This window comes from Pristis pectinata, chromosome 11 (genome assembly GCF_009764475.1).
Source record: "Pristis pectinata isolate sPriPec2 chromosome 11, sPriPec2.1.pri, whole genome shotgun sequence".
Lineage (NCBI taxonomy): Eukaryota > Metazoa > Chordata > Chondrichthyes > Rhinopristiformes > Pristidae > Pristis > Pristis pectinata.
The window spans coordinates 70,760,413-70,782,757 of NC_067415.1; the positions used below are offsets into that span (position 1 = coordinate 70,760,413).

General features: G+C 39.2%; 1 protein-coding gene across 2 annotated transcripts in view; it reads left to right on the forward strand.

Annotated features, from left to right (window-relative positions):
• Positions 1-19,855, forward strand: part of LOC127575891 (SLIT and NTRK-like protein 6) — a 38,105-nt gene extending 18,250 nt beyond the window's left edge. For both annotated transcript variants that reach the window (XM_052026101.1, XM_052026102.1), the window contains exon 2: positions 16,177-19,855. In XM_052026101.1, the coding sequence (XP_051882061.1) occupies positions 16,206-18,761 (2,556 nt within the window). In that variant the 5' untranslated portion in view covers positions 16,177-16,205 and the 3' untranslated portion in view covers positions 18,762-19,855. The remainder of the gene's footprint in view (positions 1-16,176) is intronic.
• Positions 19,856-22,345: the final 2,490 nt, after the last annotated feature.

The following is a 22,345-nucleotide window of genomic DNA, read 5'->3' on the forward strand; positions in this document are numbered from 1 at the left end:
ACATTGAGATATTATGGCTTTATTATTGTTCCTTGCGTCTACAACTATTTTTCATGTTGTTATTACTAGATTTCATTTATTTGTACTAAATGTAATTTCAGTTACCAATATATCAACTTGAAGGACCAATACATTTGTTCTATTTTGAATGCTTGAGTGGAAAAGATTTGTTTTTTTGTTCTAAATTTAGTCTTAAGAGTCCTTTATCAGCTTTTCAAATTGCTATTTCATATATTGACTTGAAATATTCAACTAGATTGTCAGCATTTACCTACTGGAAACAGCCTTATCTCTGTGTGTTAAGGTCATGATTTTAATCCCTACTCCAAGATATGTGCATTAAATTAAGGCTGACCCTATGGTACAATTTTAAGGGGACTTTCCATTGCCTGGGATGGTGTCTTTTGGATGAGTCGTTAAGCTCCAGCTCTGCCTGCCATCTCAGGTGAACATAGAACATAAAAGCATAAGAACATAAGAGCATAAGAACCACCATTAGATGTAAGGCATGCAGTCACTTAAGCCTGTTCTGCCATTCAATTAGATCATGATTGATCTGATCTGATCTTTGGCCTCAAGTCCACTGTCCTGTTTAACTCTTAATTCACTAAAACAATCCAAAAAATCATCTTTCCTAGCCTTGAATGGCTCACCATCCACAACTTTTTGAGGTAGCGAATTCTAAAGATTATTACTTCTCTGAGAGATTGAAAACCTCTTCATCTCAGTTTAAAGTAGCTGGCCTCCTATGCTGAGAAGGTGCCCTTTGGTCAATGGGCTGCTTTCTCCAGGGTCCTGTTGAGCTTCTTGGAATTGAACTCATCAGGCAAGTGGAGAATATTCTATCATACCCCTGACTTGTCCCTTATAGATGATACTGGCACCTGTTCAATCGAAAAATGAATAAAATTAATGCTCAGTATTTATTTGGCAGGTCCAGTTAAGGTTCTGGTCTCAGGTGACCCCCAAGGATATTGATGATGGGAGACTCATAAGTGGTAATGCCATTGATTACCAAGGGTAGGTTGGTTGGAATTTTTCCTATTAGAATTGGTCATCGCCTGACACTTTCAATGGTGTACTTGTTGGCCCAAGCATGAATGTCAACTTGTATACATTATAACTGGTCTTTTCATCAAGTTACCAGAAATTGTTGAGTTTGGTATTGAGTCCAAAAGGTTGCAACATGTACAAATGGAAGATGAAGAACAGTACAGAAAGCTGCTTTCAGAAATACTCAAATGGGAGAGGAATGGAGAATTAAAGTGACAGGTTACTGGTAGCTCAGTGTCATCTCCGTGGACTGAACTAAGGAACACCAGAAAGAGATCACCCGATTTGCATTCAGCTTCCTCAATGTGGAGGAGACCACATTGTGAGCACAGAATGCAATATACTGGACTGGAAGATGTGCAAGTGAATTACTATTTCACCTGAAAGTATTGTTTGGGTTCCTGGATAGTGTGGAGGGATGTGGTAACAGAGAAGGTGCTGTATCTCCTGTGATTGCTTGGGAAAGTGCTATAGGAAGGGGAATATTTGGTAGGAATGATAGAGCAGACAAAGGAGTTACAAAAGAGACAGTCTCTTCTGAATGCTGAAAGGAGAAGGCTGGGTGGGTAGAAGGTGTGTTAGTCAGTGGAATCTCATGAAGGTGGGGATAATTATGAAGGATGATGCATTGAACATGGAAAATTGTGGGATGAATGGTGAGAACCAGGGAAACACTACCCTGTCTCTGTCCAGGAGGAGATGGGTTAGAGCAGAGGTGTGGGAAATGGATGAGATACAGTCTAGAGCTCTGCCAATGACAACACAGAAGCCACAGTTAAGGAATGCCCACATTTTATGTGGTATCTTCTTGTTGATTGCCTTTCAGAAATCCAAATTCACTGGCTCCTTTTTTATCTGTCCCAATTGCTTCACCCTCAAAGAATTCCAAGAAAAATAGTTCAACATGATTTCCCTGTCATAAGATGACATTGAACCTGCTTAATCATGCTGCACTTTCCTAAGTGCCCTGTTATCTCTTCCTTTGTAACTGATTCCAATAAATATCTTTCCCCCTGAAGATTTTGAGGTACAATTCAAAGAGAATATTCCCTGAAAGTCTAACCATATTTCAACTGACGTCAAAAAAGAGACCTTACAATTTGATTTCTGTATATGAGTCATTGCTCTATGTAGACTGGTTGCCACAAACCTCTGCTTGTCAATGGTGACATCATATGATAAGTACATGATATTTTTTCAAACTGCAGTATGATGAGCTTGTGAAAGCCATAAGATAAACAGAGGTGCCTGAAAATTCGTTATTGGTTCATAATGTTGAGCATGCTATATGGTTGTATTAGCACATTGTATTCTGCCTCTGAAATTCATTACACTGAGAAATTTAGCACTGCTGCCTTATCTGAACTTTTAAGCCTACCTATTTCTTCCTACTCTTACTCAATATTTTGAAATGTCCATGTCTGATTTTATCATGTGCTTTCGGCTAATCTTAACATACTCAAACATATTTATTTAGGAGGATAATGCAAGCATGTAAATACAATGCAAGGACCATTTGTTTCCTATGATACAATGTACACCAATACACAGATGCAAGTAGGTAATCTGAACATCAGGAGATCTGAGGAAGAACAGGAGATTATCATATCCCACAGGCCCCACTGACTCTTCAGAAGTCAGTCTTATCCATTCATTTTTTTTCAATAATTCCCTTCTCCCTTCCTTCCTCCCAAATATTCTGCATACCAGTGCATTTCTCCACAACCTTATGTTGTCTCAATATGAAAAAAAAACATGAAGAGGCATCACATTTTGTTATAAATGCTGCAAAATACATATATATTTATTGTTTTGCAATCTTTTCTGTTATATTTTTCTTTGTGAGCAACGATCAAGCAGTAAGACGATACATTGCTGTGACAGTTCAGTGAAGAGCTTCCATACTAGTTTGTCCATATCCTGTCAAAAAATTCTTGCCCCACTTTGCTGATTTGCATCACAGGACATCTTCCCGTTACAATGAATATAAAGATCATTTTAGTGTGATATGGTCAGGGAGTGGTCATTATCGACAATAAACAAAGAAGTTTCCAGGTGAAGGATCTGAATAACCCTTAATTTGGTGCTATTGTGTAAGAGGGACCTCATATAATGATGGGCCAGACACCTTTACTAACAAGAACATTGCAGTCTGGTGATGATAAAATAAAGAACTGTGATCAACTCCATTTCTCACAAGTATCTTCCTAATAATGATTTATAACCCATAGATAACAATAAATTCATCTTTTACAGCAGCACTAGTGCAAAAGACAGCTGTTCACTGTCTATATCTTATTAAAGCTGGCAGATACCTGAGACAATAATATCAAGAACAAAGCAATGTTTATTACTGAATCTGGCCTGCAATGGAAAGTTGTGCCCACTTGTTTGGTTAAAAAATAGGAAAAAAAACCTTCATAAAAGGACACTTGACTGTTTCATAAAGTGTTTAACATTTTTGCATTGCTGCTCAGAAGTAGATTGTGTGAACTGAAATGAAGAGAATAGTCAATTGATAAAATGTTTAAACAAGGTCACAATGGAAAAGGTCATCTCGTGATATTTAGACTCTTGAGGATGGCAGATAACATCTAGAAAGAGGCAGATATGGTGCACTTGTTGAAAAATGCAAAGCACTGATGTGGAAAGCAACAGCCTGTGCTTTCAACAAAATATTTACATTTGTACTGAAGCACATACTCATGCTCAGATTTACATACACACATTATTATAATACAATGATTTCTTATCTGGATCCACTTGGAAAGTTTTGTATGATATTTATCATTTTTTACTAAACTTCTCAGCAAAAATAATCTTAATTCAACCAGAACATGTTTTGACAAGCTAGCTATACATTCATAAGAATTCAATCTGAAAAAAACCTGAACCAGATGGACCGCTCTTAATCATTCTGGTTTGAAAACATAAATATCCTTTTCACACTCTCTCTATTCATACCCTCTCCAACAAACACATACAACGCTTTAGCTTCAGATATCCCAAACTTCCCATCTTTGATACATCTTCTTCTTATTGTTACCATCCCTTGCATTAAATTTGTATTACATTTGAATACAAATTTTAGTGATTAGTGTTGAACATGCATGCCCAGCTAATATTATGTCCATTTAGTAGGCAGGCTGCCTTTCGGCATGTGATTTGCTCTGCTTGATTTTCCTCATTGTGGTATTATCAGGTAATTCAATATGCATTACTTCTGTACACCACAGTGAGGAAAATCTCGAGGGGCTTTCTATTTCACTACATGCGATTTTAGGCTTCCCTGTGAAAGGGTATTGGGGCATTAGTTTGTTTTCAGGCAAATTTTATGGGAATGGGATGAATCATGCTCGTTGTGTTTGGTGGTTCAAAACACATCCAAGAGCATTCAACCATTCATCTGAAGTAATCCCGGATATCTGTGCATCAATGTGGAAGCATGAAACTTGTTGACAGATTCTTGCTGGTATTCCCCAGTATTCCACTGGAGAATTGCCTCTCAGATCCTGTGCCAAGTTAGACCTAACACTTGGTCTCAGACCTCAGTAACAGGAACTGTAAGAAAAGGGTTCAGGAGGTGATAAAATATATATTTATCATTTTGCTTTTGTTTCAGGAATTTCTAAATGTTTTTGCAATTTCTTACTTTTTAATTGTTAATTTCAATGTTCATAGATTTTGTAAATGTCTGGGTGGCAGAGATATTTATATTCAACAGGAGCTTTGACAGAAGATAAATCTCTGTCCCTAACTTTCTTTCTACCAGGAGCAGGGGATATGACCTCTGCAGCATGCTCTTCACAAGATAGAATCCCTCTGCATCTTGTGGCTGGGTTCCGGGATGCAGAAGGCAGTGAGATAGTGTCCAGCATCTGGCCTAGGCATGTCTGGTGAGATTTGAAGGGAAACCATGGATGTGATTCTAAGCAGCAGGGCCTGTCCACATTGATGCAGCAAATGCACCATTTGTAACCTCAAGGGTTCTCAGATTTTAAAACAAGTCTTAAATCTTGAATTGTTGGGTTTGAGTTTGCAACCTTTGGGTTGCTGTCAACTGTCAGCGATTGCACAGTTCATATGATTGCTGCTTTTGAATCTGAACGTTCTGGAGTTAAGTCCCACACCAAGACCTCTGGGGTAAAGTCTCACACCAAGGTCATTGGTATAAACATCTGCCTGTGGCCTCCTGCACAGTTAAAACAAGGCTCAATTTAAGCTTGATCAACAGCATTCCCATTGCCTGCCACTTTAATTGTCCATCACACTCCCACTCTGACATATCAGTCTGTGGCCATCTGTTACAATGAGGCTCAACATAAGCTTGAGGAACAGCACCTCATCTTTTGTCTGGGCACAGTGAAACCTTCTGGACTCAATATCAAATCCTCCAACTTTAGACTACGCACTTTCTCTGCCTGTATCGAAAATGGCGATCCTGCTGTAAATCATCCATCTGCAATGTAGGCTTTTTTGTCCTTTTCATTAGCATGCTTTGATTTGCAGACATGTCCCATCACCCTGCATTTCACAACACATTACAATTCTTTGTATGCCCCCATTAGCCCTTTTGACTGGAGAATCTATACATATTATCCCCAAGGCAACCCTGGCTTCACCCTATCACATACATTCCTTTGTCATATTCTACCTTCTTTACTCCCCACGTCTCTGCAACTTAATACTTGTTTTCTCTCTTTCCTAGTTCTAATGAAAAATATCTAACATGAAATTTTACTCTGTTTCTCTTCTCACAGATGCTACCTGACCCACATTTTCTGTTTTTTATTTCATGTTTCCAATGTTTAAGGTTTTTATTTTAATTTTCAAGTATGAAAATCCAGGTAGGCTTTCCAGTGAATACCATGGGAAGCTGTGTGTTTCAAGTGAAGTACTAAGAATGGAGTCTTTGCTCTGATGTTTGAGATGATTGTGATAAATGTTCCTAAGCATTATATTAACAACAGTGAAATGAGATATATCTGGTGACCTGACCCATATGTGTCCCTCATTCAATGTTAGGCTTGATCCAGTCCACCTCTCACAGAATGCCTGTGGCTGTGGCTCAGTTCTCAGTGTCCTCCCAAACTCTTTGCTGCAGCTCTTCCATGAGATAAAGTAGGATACAGACGGTGAGGGGGCTGTACACAGTGGCCATCTGATGGCTGCAGAAGGCCTCTTCCACTGTTTCTAAATGTATCCAATCATCAGAATGGAAAATATGAAAATCAAAGCAAAAAATAATAAATTAATTTAAAGCCACATTCAATGTATGAAAATTACTGAATATATTAAGACCAATTAAGTAAATTCAATAATGCAAGCTATTTGGAACAAAAAGCAAACTGCTGAAGGAACTCAGTGGGTCAAGAGTTCTGATGCAGGGTCTTTACCCAAAATGGTGTCTATCTCTTTGCCTTTATTTTGCTGCCTGATCTGCTGAGTTCCTGCAGCAGTTTGATTTTTGCCCCAGATGACAGCATCTGCAGTCACCTGTGTCTTCAGTACAACCAACTTACCTTCTTAGTGAAGGTACTTGAATGAGATAATGTTAGATGCATCAGCTATGCCTGGCATGAATATCAAGTGCCAGATGCGAAGTGCATCCTGTGCCACCAGCATTTCTCCACTGAGTCTTGTATTTTGCACACTACAGTTCACAGGCGACAAGGTCAGGGATGTTCTGAGATGACCCTTGCATCCAGCCACTGCTTCTTTACAGAATCAATGGTGAGCCATTATTATGATCCAGCCTGTCAGTTGAAAAGTCATTGCTATTTATGGGAGCTTCCTGTGTGCTATTGGCTTCTTATTTTCTGAAGTTATATTATCTTTGAGGAGTGTTTCAATATACTCAAAGGGATGTGAAAGGTGTTAGCTAAGTATAAGTATTTTTTTCCTCTTTCATCTTCGGCTGGACCAACTCAATGATCAAATGAGAAAATAGAAGAAATACTCTGCAAGTCAGGCTGTAGCTATGGAAAGGGAAACAGAGTTAATGTTTCAGGTCAATGACCCTTCATCAGAACAGGAAATCAAACAAGCTTTAAGTTGTAGAGAAGAGAGGGGGTGGAGAGAATAAATGGAATATCTGTGGTAGGATTGAGACCAAGAGAAGCTGAATGATACAAGTGCTGGTGGTGCTGACTGAGAGAGAGCGGTGAAGTTTTCTTTGTTACAACTGATCCATCTCGAGATATGTACATGGAAAGAAATGAATGTTTGAGTTGAGAGGAAAGAAAATAATGATGAAATACAAAAAAAATCTAAACAACTCAGATGCTGGAAATCTGAAATGAAGGTCAACGGTTGAAATATTCAACAGGTCAGGCAGCATCTGTGGAGGGAAAAGCGGGTTAACATTACAGGTTCCTGGGTGTCAACATCTCAGAAGATCCATCCTGGGCCCAACACATTGATGCAATCACGAAGAAAGCATGCCAGTGGCTCTACTCCATTTGGAGTTTGAGAAGATTTGGTATGTCATCAAAGACTCTTGCAAATTTCTACAGATGTACGATAGAGAGCATTCTGACAGGTTGCATCACCGCCTGCTATGGAGGTTGCAATGTGCAGGATCGAAGGAGGGTGCAAAGGGTTGTAGACCTCAGAATCAGAATCAGGCTTATTATCATTGACATATATTGTGAAATATGTTACATCATAGGCACAACCCTCCCCACCATCAAGTACATCTTCAAGAGGAGGTGCCTCAAGAAGGCAGCATCCATTATTAAGCACCTTCATCATTTGGGACATGCCCTCTTCTCATTTCTTCCATCGGGGAGGACATACAGGAGCCTGAAGACCCATACTCAGTGATTTAGGAACAGCTTCTTGTCCTCCGCCATCAGATTTCTGAACAGTCCATGAACCCATGAACACTACCTCGTTATTCCTCTTTTGCACTATTTACTTATTTATTTGTAATTTGTAGTGAGTTTTATGTTCTACACTGTACTGCTGCCACAAAGCAACAAATTTTACAATATATGTCAGTGATAATAAACCTGATTCTGATTCTGAGGTTGATGACCTTTCATCACAACTTGTAGGTGCATTGTAGCATTTGTACTTTGTTAAAGTCTATTTTGACTACTGCTTGGAGTCTGAGATCAGTAGTGTCTCAATATCCTGACTGATTGAACCTTCCATTCTAATGCTGGGCAAAAATTCTTACATCCATGTGCTTGCACACTTGTAGATCTTTGCAGGCAGTGACATTTGGAAGGGCTGAACTATGTGTTTGCAGCATTCATGTTCTCTACAAGTCAGTTAACATACAAAAGATCTATAGGAACCTTGGATATATTTTGCAACCTGCTTGACAGTGCATAGGCCTATGCAAATACTGGTCGTTCTGCTGTAATGTGATAGTTGTGTTCCTGAGAAATTTTGCATAATAGAAAATTGCGTTATAAAGACAAGGCATTAGAGAGTTTCGGATTCACAAAAACACATTTATTTTTCCTGAAGGATTTTCAAACATAAAGGTGTTTTAATAGCCCTAAGTTTATTTTGTTATTGTAAGGTATAAATATTAAATATGTTACATTGTTTAATAAAGTATCCTTACACAAGTATCAATAGAAGTGATTGCTTGTCACTTTCCAATGGCCTCTCGCAGCCCATGTTCTTAAGAAGCAATGGTGCCCTATTACTACAGGAAGGTTACATGTAACCATTTTTCCCAAGACTATTTTTTTTTGCAAGACAGCTTTTTTTCCCTGCTTATCAATTTCTGAAGTAACTCTTAAGTAGTTCTCTAGTTACCAATCAAAATTGCGTTATAACCAATTTGGCCCATGTAATAAAATAGTGTTCCCTAATTCATCACCATGTTATATTCAATTTACATCATGGAAACACATGTTGTAGTAGAACTACCTGTACAGAAAAGTAGAAAATAGGTCACATCCTCTAGACTGTTCCATCATCCAATAAGATCATTGTCGATCTGTGTTATAACCCTGACTTTTCCTAACAATTTTGTATTTAAAACTGATAATTGACCTTGCTTCTGTAGCTGATTGTGAAAGAAAGCTCCAATTCTTGGCAACCTTTTGTGTAGTTCCTAAGTTCATTCCTGAAAAATATCTCTTATTTTGAAATTTTGTCCCCTTAGAATCATCAACTACCAGAAAGAGGTTCCAAACCTTTCAGATTGGAAAAGAACTTTGAAAACTTCGTCAAATTATCCATTACCTTTCTAAATTCTAATGAGTACATCCTAAGATATTTGTAACCTTGCTTTATAATTTAATCCTTGGTGTCCAAGTCTTAAAAACTTTTTTCTACCATCTCCAAGGCCAATATATTCTTAGTAAAGTGTAGTGTCCAGAACTGAACTCAGTACTCCAGGTGTGAGCTAATGAGAGGTTTGCATGAATGTAGCATAATTTGTTACCTTGTGTTAAGTCTTCAAGCTATCCCATATTATTAGCCTTTTAATTATTCTCTGTATCTGTTCAAGGCATTTTAACAATTCCTGTATGTAGATCTTCAAGCCTCTGGACTTCCACTATCCCTAGCTTTTCATCATTTCATTTGGAATTCGAATTGGAATTGGTTTATTATTGTCACATGTACCCAGCTACAGTGAAAAACTTACCTTGCATACCATCCAAACAGATCAATTCATTACACAGTACATTGAGGTAGTACCAGGTAAAACAATAACAGAATTCAGAATAAAGTGTAACAGCTACGGAAAAAGGGCAGAGCAGGTAGACAATAAGGTGCAAGGTCAAATTGAGGCATTTTTAACCTTATCTATCCTTTCAATAGGCCTATTATCATCCCACCAAGTAATGCAAGTTGCCCATATTCTTCAAGTATTTTTCCCTAACTTTGCAGTCCTACAGCTCGATGACTCTAGCAGGAATTCCCACCTCCTAGTCTGGATACTTTTGGGTCCGGCCCCCACAACACCAAAGTCGGACACTGACCTCGCCAGGTCATGCTCTCTACCCATCTCCAACACCTGTTAAATCCACAACCAGCAGAAGGAGGGGAGAACCTGCCTGATGTAGGTAATTTGTCTCACACCTATCCTCCAGAGTTCAGATTGAAAAGTAAAAGCAAGACAAGGCTCACAGATCAGCACAACCCAAAACTCTTTCATAAATTTTAAAAGGTGCAAACCTTACAAAAAAAACACATAACTGCAGATGCTATTAATATTATAAGGTATAATATGAAATTATCAACATAAAATTCTCCAAACTATTGTACACTAAAAGGGCCACTACACTCTGTAGCTTATCCTTAGCCCTTAACTGTACCTGCAGCACCTACCCACATGTATATCTCTCTGATTTTCCCTGCAGCTCACAGCAGCAATTACTTGGATGTTCGCAATTATATGCAGGTGACCAACTCTGTCTACAGCTCCTTGCAAACTGTGCTTTAATTTTAAGTATTAATCATATGTTAACTTCAGATGATTTTGAACATCACTCACCCTGGTGATCACTGAGAATGTGTACAGGAATTAGTCCTGTCCTCAGCTATCTGTATGTTGCTAAATTATTTCCTAATCCTTCCTCAAGTTATAATTCAAAAACTTCATCTGTGAGAATATGATTGATGCAGCCTCTTTTGTATCATTTTTGTCTGCTTGCCTGCTACAGAATTAGAAATGTTAGAAATGTTAGAAATATTTGACCATCATCACATCTAAAATGCTTTAATAGGAAGATGTTTGAGTATCCTGAAAGGGTTTTTCTTGAGTGACAATCCGGATGTTTACCACTTTCAAAAGTTTGTTTGTGACAGAACTAGACATACCAGGTCCATCATTGTCACGAACGTGCTGAGCTGTAAAACTTTGCCAATAGCCACATTGCAGGGATCAGAGGAGGCTTTTGTATATTTTTAAACAGGTTATTCAACATCCACTCTTAGTTCATAGTCAGTTTCAAAAGTTCAGCACAGACTCCCTTGGTTCCTCATGACATGCTGGTGTTTTCCAGACAACTTTTAGCTCATGTAAATTTACCAAGAGTTAGGTGCTACGCTGAGTCTGCTCCATCGACATCCAAGATTGGTCTCATCCCCAGCTGCTAGATAGCAGGAGAACCTGAGAAAGAATGGTAGGGTGCATAGAGATGGGAAGGAGGAGAGACAGAGGGATATGGGAAGAGAGGAAGAGAAAAGAGGGGAAGAGGGAGGAAAGGAGGGAACGAGAGAGATGCAAGGAGAGAGAGTGGAGAAATAGAGGCAATTGGAGATAGAGATAGAGGGAAAACAAGGAAGAGGTGTGAGAAGAGGGGAAGGAGTGACAGGGAGGAAACTGCAAGAGACAAGGAAAGGGATTGAGAGGTTGAAGGGAAGAGGGGAAGAAGAGTGAAAGGGAGAAAGAAGGAAGGGGAGAAAGAGTTAGGAGCAGATGAATGGGGGGAATGGAGAGAGAAGGAAAGGTGACAGAAGGAAGTGGTGAAGGGAATAGACAAAGGAGGGTAGAAAGAGAGAAGAGGGAGATAGAGAGGGGGCAGGACAGAGAGAAAGGAGAAAAGGAGAAGGGAGAGAGTGGGTGAGCTAAATAGAGAGTACGAGGAGAGGAGGAGTGTTAAAGGAGAAGGAAGAAAGAGAGAAAAGATGGAGCAAGGAAAAGGGAAGAGAGAATATGGGGGTCGAGAGTGAATATGGGAAGGGGATAAAAGAGGACGATTGAGTGAGCGAGAAAGAGAAGGGGAGAGTGAGAAGGCATAGAGAGGGAAAAGATGAAAGGAAGAAAGAAGAGGGAGGTAGGAGTGAGTGAAGGAGGTGAGGGAAAGAATTTGGTGGAGAGAGATGGGTTAGAGGAGAGAGAGGTGGGAAGAGAAATAGTAGAAGGAGGTACAATGGAAAAGGGAAAGGGAGATGGAACAGGAGAGGAAGAGGAGAGAGGAAGGGAAGGAAAGAGAGAGGGGGGATCAGGAGAAAGAGAGAAAGGAGTAGGTGGAGAAAGGGGGGAGAAGAAGGGATGGGGCAGGAGATGCATTGAGGTCCTGACCTCTCCAAGGTATAAAGTCAGGGGTCTTTTGATAGCACTCCCACTCATTCCTTTATCACCCCCTCCTTATTTTCCCCACCTCCCCATCCATCTTCTCCCACACTTCTCTCTACCTTTGCTCCCCTACTCTCTGTTCCCTCACTTCTGTTCTTTCTACCCCTTAGAACATAAGAAATAGAAGCAGGAGTAGGCCGTCTGGCCTGTAAAGCCTGCTCCGCCACTCAATAAGATCATGGCTGATCTGGCCATGGACTCAGCTCCACCTGCCTGCCTTTTCCCCATAATTCTTAATTCCCCTACTATGCAAAAATCTATCTAACTGTGTCTTAAATATATTTAATGAGGTAGCCTCTACTGCCTCCCTGGGCAGACGATTCCACAGATTCACTACTCTCTGGGAAAAGCAATTTCTCCTCATCTCTGTCCTAAATCTACTCCCCTGAATCTTGAGGCTATGTTCCCCAGTTCTTGTCTCACCTACCAGTGAAAACAACCTTCCTGCCTCGATCTTATCTTTCCTTTTCATAATTTTATGTGTTTCCATAAGATCCCCTCTCATTCTTCTGAATTCCAGCAAGTATCGTCCCAGGAGACTCAATCTCTCCTCATAGGCTAGCACCCTCATCTCGGGAATCAACCTGGTGAACCTCCTCTGCACTGCCTCCAAAGCCAGTATATCTTTCCTCAAGTAAGGAAACCAGAACTGCATGCAGTACTCCTGGTGCGGCCTCACCAGTACCCTGTACAGTTGCAGCATAACCTCCCTGCTCTTAAATTCAATCCCTCTAACAATGAAGGCCAACATTCCATTTGCCTTCTTGATAACCTGTTGTACCAGCAAACCAACCTTTTATGATTCATGCACAAGCACTCCCAAGTCCCTCTGCACAACAACATTCTGCAACCTTTCACCATTTAAGTAATAATCTGATCTTCTATTTTTCTTTCCAAAGTGGATGACCTCACATTTACCAACATTGTACTCATCTGCCAGACCCTTGCTCACTCACTTAACCCATCTATATCTCTCTGCAGACTCTCCGCATCCTCGGCACAATTTGCTTTTCCACTCAATTTAGTCTCATCAACAAACTTAGATACACTACACTTGGTCCCCTCTACCAAATCGTTAATGTATATCGTGAACAATTGCAGGCCCAGCACCGACTCATGCGGCACCCGCTCACCACTGATTGCCAACCAGAGAAACACCTATTTATCCCAACTCTCTGCCTTCTATTGGTTAACCAATCCTCTATCCATGCTAATACATTACCCCCAACTCCATGCATCCTTATCTTATGGATCAGTCTTTTATGTGACACCTGATCGAACGTCTTCTGGAAATCCAAGTATACAACATCCACCTGCTCCACTCTATCCACTATGCTCATTATATACTCAAAAAACTCCAATAAGTTTGTCAAACAGGATCTGCCTTTCCTGAATCCATGCTGCGTCTGCCTGATGGAACCATTTCCATCCAGATATCTTGTTATTTCTTCCTTAATGATAGCTTCAAGCATTTTCCCGATGACAGACATTAAGCTAACTGGCCTCTTGTTACTTGCCTTTTGCCTACATCGTTTTTTAAACAGTGGTGTGACATTTGCTGTCTTTCAATTTGCCAGGACCTGCCCAGAGTCCAGAGAATTTTGGTAAATTATTGCAAGTGCATCTACTATAACCTGCACCATTTCTTTCAGTACCCTGAGATGCATCCCATCAGGACCAGGAGACTAGTCTACCTTTAGACCCACTAGTTTGCTCATCACTACCTCTTTAGTGACAGCGATTGTATCGAGGTCCTCGCCTCCCATCGCATCCATAACATCTCTCTTTGGCACGTTTGATGTGTATTCCACCTGAAGACTGACATAAAATAGTCATTCAAAGCTTCGGCCATTTCCACCTTACCCAATATTAATTCCCCCTTCCCATCTTCCAAGGGACCTACATTCACTTTAGTCGCTCTTTTCCGCTTTATATAATTATAAAAACTTTTACTGTCTGTTTTTTATATTTTGTGCTCATTTACTTTCATGATCTATCTTCCCTTTCCTTATTGCTTGCTTAGTGGTTCTTCGTTGCTTTTTAAAGTTTTCCCAATCTTCCAATTTCCCACTACTCTTATTGACATTGTATGCATGAGCTTTTAGCTTGATGCCTTCTTTTATTTCCTTAGTTATCCAAGGCTGGCTCTCCCCATCCTTACTGTCCTTGCTTTTGACTGGAATATATTTTTGTTGAGCACTGTGAAAAATCTCTGAAAGTCTTCTACTGTTCCTCAACTGTCCCACCATATAGCCTGTGTTCCCAGTCTATGCTAGCCAACTCCTCCCTCATCCTGTTGTAGTTTCCCTTGTTTAGGCATAATACACTGGTTTTAGATTGAACTATTGCACCCTCCATTTGTATGAGAAACGCAACCATACCATGGTCACTCTTTCCAAGAGGATCCCTAACTTAATCTCCCTCTCCCCACCTTACTGCCTCTACTCTCTCTAGCCCCACTATTCTCCACGCCTACGTTCTCCTTCATCCTCCATTGCTGGACCCTCTAACCCACATTTTCTCCCTGTCCTTCTCTCCCTCCCTCTCAAAATCAAAGCAATTTATTTTTACATTATTAAAACATATTGGTATTCCATTATTATTTTTCAATTCAGTTTAACTTCGACTAACTCAAGCTCTTTTTATAATTACAAAATTAATCATGGTTAACTTTTTAAATCATTCAACAGCCTGAATTACAATGTAATTATGTTAAAGATATTAATAATGTTATATTTTTGTTGAAACATTGTAATGTCAGTAATGAACCTTATAACTGATAAATTATATTTTTGCAATTCCAGCGAATAAATTTATCAAAGTTCTGTATTCTATTCAATCTATTTTTGTGTTATGATTTTGGGCTATTGTTATACTTTAAGATGTGTTTGTTTTGATTTGTATCCAGATTTCTTAAGGGGTGGCAACATATCTTAAGGTTTGAAAGCTCACATGTACATGTTGGGCTTCACAGGTAGTATAGATGATCTCATTTTTGCCTGTATTGAAATTCACTTGCCCAATTCTATTCATTCTTTAATAATCACATTCTGTTTGTTCTCCTTATTCTTTGTCTCCTGCTACATGGGTGACTTCCCAATCAGATCAATAAGTTGTCATTAATTCTATGAGGGTCACCATTAGATTTTCATGTCTTCTGTATGGCTATTGAATAGCTGCTGGAAATTCAGATAAGACCAATATATTCAAGTTGTGCTCTATATTGTGATAAACATAGGTTGTTTGAGTCCAGAATCTTACATTATTTCTGTTGGGTGAGCACAGAGTTTAGATCTACACTGCCTGTGAGTATCGGTGCAAACTAAAAACTGCTGAACGTAGCCACTTAATTTGTAATCCAGTGCGCCTTTAATCATAATCATTCATGTCAATTGTACTGGTGACAGGTGGCACAGCTAAGCAGAGCTGCTGCTCCATAGTTCCAGTGATCTGAGTTCACTCCTGACCTCCGCTGTGTGTGTGGAATTTGCAGGTTCTCTGTGTGACTCTGTGTGTGTGTTTCCCATAGATGCTCTGGTTCCCTCCCACATCCCAAAGATCTGCTGGTTGTTAGATTAATTGGCCATTGTAACTTGCCCATAGTATGTCAATGAGTGCTAGAACCTGGGTGGAGCTGATTGGAGTTCGGAGAGAATAGATTAGAATAAAATTTAGTGGGAGAATAGGATTCTTCTGTGAGTTGGTGCAGACCTCACAGAGTCATAGAGTCAAACAGCACAGAAACAGGCCCTTCGGCCACCGATTCCACACTGACCATCAAGCAACCATTTATATTGACCTTGCACTGATACCATTTTTTTTCTCCCCACATTCCCATCAGCTCCTCCCAGATTCTATCACTCACTTACATATTAGGAACAATTTACAATGGCTGAGTTTTGAGGAGAACAACATGCATCTTCTTGTACAAATAGCCTATCCACTTGAGAGTGAACTGTTTATGTCTCTATTTAAGGTTTTGTTTTTGGATTTGAATGGGTGATTTGCTTGTCTTACTTCAAGTGTGCAGAGCTCATAAAATATAAATTATGTGCATTTTGTTTCAACAGGTACTTAACTATTGTGAAACACTGACAAAATGATGACCTGGCATTTACTACTAAGTACAGCTTTAGTTGTAATCAGTTCCCACAAGGCAGATCCTTCAAATGCTTCAGATAAGGAAGTGTGTGAGCAGCTGTGTTCCTGTGAAGAAAGAGACGGTTTGCTGCACATAAATTGTCAAAACAAGGACATCACCAAAATATCTCAAATAAAACCACCACAGACATATAACTACAATCTTAACCTACAAGATAACTTTGTGAGTGTAATATATCGCAACGATTTCATCAGCTTCAGGAATGCTTTGTCACTGCATCTTGGCAAGAATCATTTGCAAAACCTGGAGGCTGGGACTTTCACTGGCCTTAGTTCTTTGAAACGCTTGCATATAAATGGCAACAATTTGGAAGTTCTGCGTGAGGGCACATTTCGGGGATTGGACAATTTGGAATTCCTTCAGGCAGATAATAACTTCATCCAAGTTATTGAGCCTGGTGCATTCAGTAAGCTTCACCGGCTGAAAGTGCTCATCCTGAATGACAATGCAATCCCCTTTCTCCCCACCAACATCTTTCGTTTTGTACCCCTGACGCACCTGGACCTTCGAGGAAATCACTTAAATTCACTTCCATACGTTGGTCTGTTGGAGCATATTGGCAGAATAATGGAGCTACAGCTGGAGGATAACCAGTGGAAATGTGATTGTGATTTAGTGCCACTCAGATCCTGGCTGGAAAACATGCCGCCCCAGTCTAATATTGGCGATGTTGTTTGTATGCACCCATTTAGACTGAAGGGTAAAATTTTAACTAAAATACCAGTTATGGAGATTTGTCCTGCAGGTTCTGGAACTGACTTTGAGGAACCCATAAATTCAATTCATTTGGTAGTAACTCCAGCTGGTGATAATACTCATATCAACATCCATAGTGTGAATAAGTCAGTTATTAAAGAACCTAAAAGGGATCCGTATATTCTACAACCTGATGGACAGGATGATGGTAAAATTGCGACAACATGGCCTGTGATCTATCCAAAATCGCCCTGCATGACCACTTGTCATTGCAGCACACAATCAAATGTCGGGCAGATAATGAAATGTCAAGAAAGAAACATTAAAAGTTTGTCAGACCTTGCACCCAGTCCACCAAAGCCAATAAAGCTTTATTTGACAGATAACGTTATCGAGTATGTTACAAAATTTGATCTACTCGGTTATGACAGCCTAGATTTACTACATTTAGGAAATAATCGAATAACAGTGATTGAGGATGGTGCTTTTGCAAACCTCACCAATCTTCACAAGATGTACTTGAATGGTAACAGTATTGTACGATTAAGAAAAGAAATGTTCATTGGTCTCAGTTGTCTTCAATACTTGTATCTGGAGCACAATATAATCAAAGAGATACTACCTGGGACATTCAGTGCACTACCACAGCTCAAGGTCTTGTATTTGAACAACAATCTTCTTCATAGTTTGCCCCCACATATATTTGCTGGTGTTCCACTCTTACGGTTAAACCTTAAAAGTAACCACTTGATGCATCTTCCTGTGAGCAATGTAATAGATCAGCTTGAATTCTTGGTTCAGATAGATTTAGAAGACAACCCCTGGGATTGCACTTGTGACTTGGTAAGCTTGAAGCAATGGATGGAAAAACTCCATAAAAATGTAACTGTCAGTGAGATTATGTGTGAGTCCCCTGAAAAGTTTGCCAAGAAAGATTTGAAAATGCTAAACAATGAATTGATATGTCCTGGATTAATAAGTATTCTAGACCCACCGACAGAGGCCAGTAATATTGACTCAACCATGGCAGCTTCTAGTACTGTCTCCAGCCTCCTGGGTTCCATCATGGACACGGTCCCACTTTCTGTTTTGATCCTTAGCTTGTTGGTGGTATTCTTATTGATTGTATTCAGTGCAGCTGGGATGGTGGTCCTTGTGCTTCACCGTCGGAGAAGGACAAAGAAAAAACATAAAACTACTCCAGTGCAGGACTGCAGTCCTTTGCAGGTTCAATACAGTGTATACGGACACAAGAGAACCCATCATACTGAAGAAAGACCAGATGGAAATATATATGAGCAGCACACGATTAATGCAATAGGTCCAGTCTGCAGGAGCCGTTCTTATAATATGAGGGATGTGGAACTGGACAATGAGAGCAAAGATGGGAATGAGCCAAAAATGATTTATAGGAGTCACATGATAAGAGAAAATGACCCTCTGCTCACAAATCCCAACATCAAATTCAGTACAATAGAGCAAGCCCCAGAATTTATGTCCCTCCGTGATCCTACTTCAATGTACAGAAATATTATTGAAAAGGAAAGGGAGCTTCAGCAAATTGGAATCACAGAATACCTGAAGAAAAATATCTCACCATTACAATCAGATCTCGACGTTCGCTACCCATCCAGACATGAAGAGCTGAAACTGATGGAAGCAATCATATACTCAAGACCTAAAAAAGTTGTGGTTGAAGAGACAAAAAATGAATATTTTGAACTGAAAGCAAAACTACAAACTGAACCTGACTACTTAGAAGTTTTGGAACAGCAGACAGCCTTGAACCAACCATAACTCCTTCAAGGGCATTGACATTTTTAATTCGCCTGTTACATTGTGATAAATTAGCCTATTTGCTGTACTAAGACATTAGTGCCTTTACAGATGATTCTCTTTTTTCTGCAAACAATACAGCAGTAATCCTTATTTAACTCAGGGATCGATAGACAAACCACTGGGAATAGCCAATAGAGAATGTAGGTACAGGTACAGTAACAGCCACAGGATTTCTTTCACAGTGTACAGACAGTGCATTGTCAAGCACAAGGCTTTATTAAGCGTCAGGACGATCATTTTATAGTTGTAGAGACAATCCTATTAAAATAACCTTATGATGCTGTCAGGTGAACCAATGGTGATCAAAAGAGGGTTTCCGAAGGAGTGACTGCTACCTGTATGCACATTTATTGGGAAGCCTTATTTTCAAGGCCACAGGTTTGCAGTTTTCATGGAACAGTGGATGAAATCATGGAATGTGATCCCTAAAAAAAAGTGACAATTCCTTGTGACAAAACAGAATCAGATCCATGCAATTGATGTAAACCTGTGACTTTTTTTTCATTTTAATTAATACATATACTCTCACGATCTTCTGTAATGCTTTCATTGTCTAATATGGGAGATGAGTTACATGATTTCTGACAATCCAATTTGTTGCTGCTGGATTTTAAATTATAGAGAATAGTCTGAACTTGCAAATCTGCAAGTCTTGAAATAACTACTGTAAGGAGCAGACCCAAATGTGGCTGCACATTGTATTTAGACTGAGTCATATTCTCTTTGCAACATTTCTTTCATGTCAGTTATATCACAAGGCATTCCCAATTCCTTTAAGCCTGGAACTACATTCAAGGCAGTTATTTTTAAGAAAAATTGAAACTAAAAAAAATTGTGCTTTTTTTGGTAAACCTTTCATTCACAGAAGGTTTAAAAACTGAGATGTATTGGGAAGAAAAGCACACAAAGACCAAGATGTTGAAGGATATGATTTGTTTCAAATACAACACAGAATTCTACAAGTTATTTTTTCATTTACAAAATTGTAAAATATTCCTGTAAACTATTTATTCTGTACAGTTTTGCAAATAAAGCAGGGGTGCCTTTCTTGTAAAAAAAATATGTGCACTGGACTTTTAGTTGAAATAAAGTCAGGATGCAAGACTTTCTCCTCTCACTGTGCATTCCCATCTTACTCCATTTCTGTTACTGACCCAGGCTTATTCCTAGTGTTCATTTCTGCAAAATATTCTTTTCTGGGCCTGCACCCATTCCACTGACATCACGTTGATATATTAGGAGCTGTATTTGTGTGGAAAAGCAGGGCATCCTGCAACTGTGGTCCAGTTACAACAAATAAGGTGAAGGATCTTTCAGATAATCAGCAGCACACCATTGTTTTATATTCCACACCAGCTATGCACATTCATATATATCACTGGTGAGGTAAATGATCAACGTCAGAGTCAAGTTTAAAACTATTGTGGAGAATATGTTAAGCATGTCAATCACTTCGTGCTTGTTAGTACCTGCTCTGTTAATTTTAAATAAGCTTCATCAGATATTTGCACTGTTGTCAATTACAGAAAAGTCTTAAATGGAAACCACAAAAATGGCTAATACGACTATTTTTTGACACCAAATATCATTAGCAGTATGATAGTAGCCTAACAATCTTCAGGGTAGATTACTTACTTTGATGCTCTTGGAATATACCATGAATGCTCATTGAGATATTGTGCACCCCCAGTGTATTGTTTTCCATGTTTTTGCTGGAAGTGAAATGCTTCCCTTTAATTCCTTGTTTGCCATTATAGGTTGGATATGTCTAAAACCCAGCACCTAGTTACTGAAGCCATGCTGGATTTCATTTGTCCTAGATTTTGAACATAATATTTTGGGGGAAAAAAAAGTTTCTGAACAAATACAGAACAAACTGTGCCTTCCTTTTGCAAGATTACTGAAGTAACCACTGGCTTTTCTGGCATGATTTCAATGACAAGGAAGACAGAAGCCAGGTGGGGTTGAAGCTTGCTTCTGGCAACTTGGAGTGCAAGAACTGGGTCAGCAAGCCACTGTAAACAAAGCAGTGAAGCTAATAACCAGTTGGATGTGCACCAACATCTTGCATCTTGCTGAAGGGTTGTCCCAGTATTTCGATAATGTCTAAGTTTCAGTTAACTATCAAATGGAATATTTTCAAAATTGCCAAGAATTTAGACATCTATGGTTTTTGGGCAACCAGATTTTGGACATCTCATCTGATTTCAGCTCAGAAACAAAACTCATTATTTTTTAAAAAATAGAACAGACAGGTTTCCAAATTAAATTAAAAACAAAATGAATTACAGCATAACCATGAGGAAATATCCCAGAAAAAACTAGCAAATATAAAATAACAAGTCAGCAGTGGTAGAAGGAAGTCCCTGGGTTACATTCCTGAGAACTACCTGTTAAGTGAATTTCCTATAAGTCAGAATTGAACAATTTTCCCCAAAATCAAAATATGAAATCTTTAGCCTTGACAGCCCTTGGAGACTTATTTGCAAAGAGTAGATAGGGAAACATCAGTGTAGGTGATAGGAGTTGTTGTCAGCAGGGAACTCTTGACAAATGTTTGTCTGAATGCAGCCCGGATGGAGAGACGGAGGGAGCTGATTGGCTAATCAGCAAGAAAACTACCGACATTTCAATAAAAGAAAGTGTGCACTAACGACAGGTGGCTTGGGGTTTGTGACATTAGATCTTACCTGAAGCAGAATTCGTAGAAGGCATTGGCTTTCTCTATGGCTGATCTTCGCATTGCTTCCTGGTGAAGAGATTCAAGTTCTATTCCCAAGAACAGAGTCTGAGAGTGTTTGTGTAAAGTTGGATTTTCGTAAGTCAGGTCTTCTGTAACCCAGGGACCCCCTGTATATGTTTAAGTAAAAGTTGGATAACGTGTGGAATTTTGATAAAATAAAGAAGTTACATTTTGTGACTTGTCTATCATTGTGGGAAAACATGTAACAGTAAGTCAGTGCGAGGTATCTCAAAAATAATATCATGTGATATAGAACCAGTTTAAACCTCTCAAGAACAAAATGCCACAGATTACTAACGCAGTAAGGGAGAACATAAACTACAAAAACATGCAAATTTGTAAATCCTAGCACAGCTCCTGGTGATGAGGAGAGATTCAAAACCTAACAGTTGATGAAAACAGATATGCGGAACTGCAGAAAGAACTATGAAGAAGGAATCTGCAAAAGGGTATCAGAAAAAAAATCTTACTATTACATTGGATAAAAGAGGGTGCCAGAAGACTTGTTGACTCTTTAAAAAGCATAATTTGTGATGAGCAATATTAAATAATTATCATCATTATTTATAGAAGAGAATATTGGTTTCTTCCAGGAAAGCAACATTGACAAGGTTGCTGATTCAGTGAAATTAATGGATGTAAAGTAACAGTAGTAAGGAAAATTATGGCACTAAAGCTATAAGATACCAGAGACCAGATGGTACCCACCCCAGGGTTCTAAAGAAAGAAGGTATGACATTACAGATGCCCTAATTATAATATTCCAAAGTTCTCACAATTCAGGAACCGTTCATTAGGT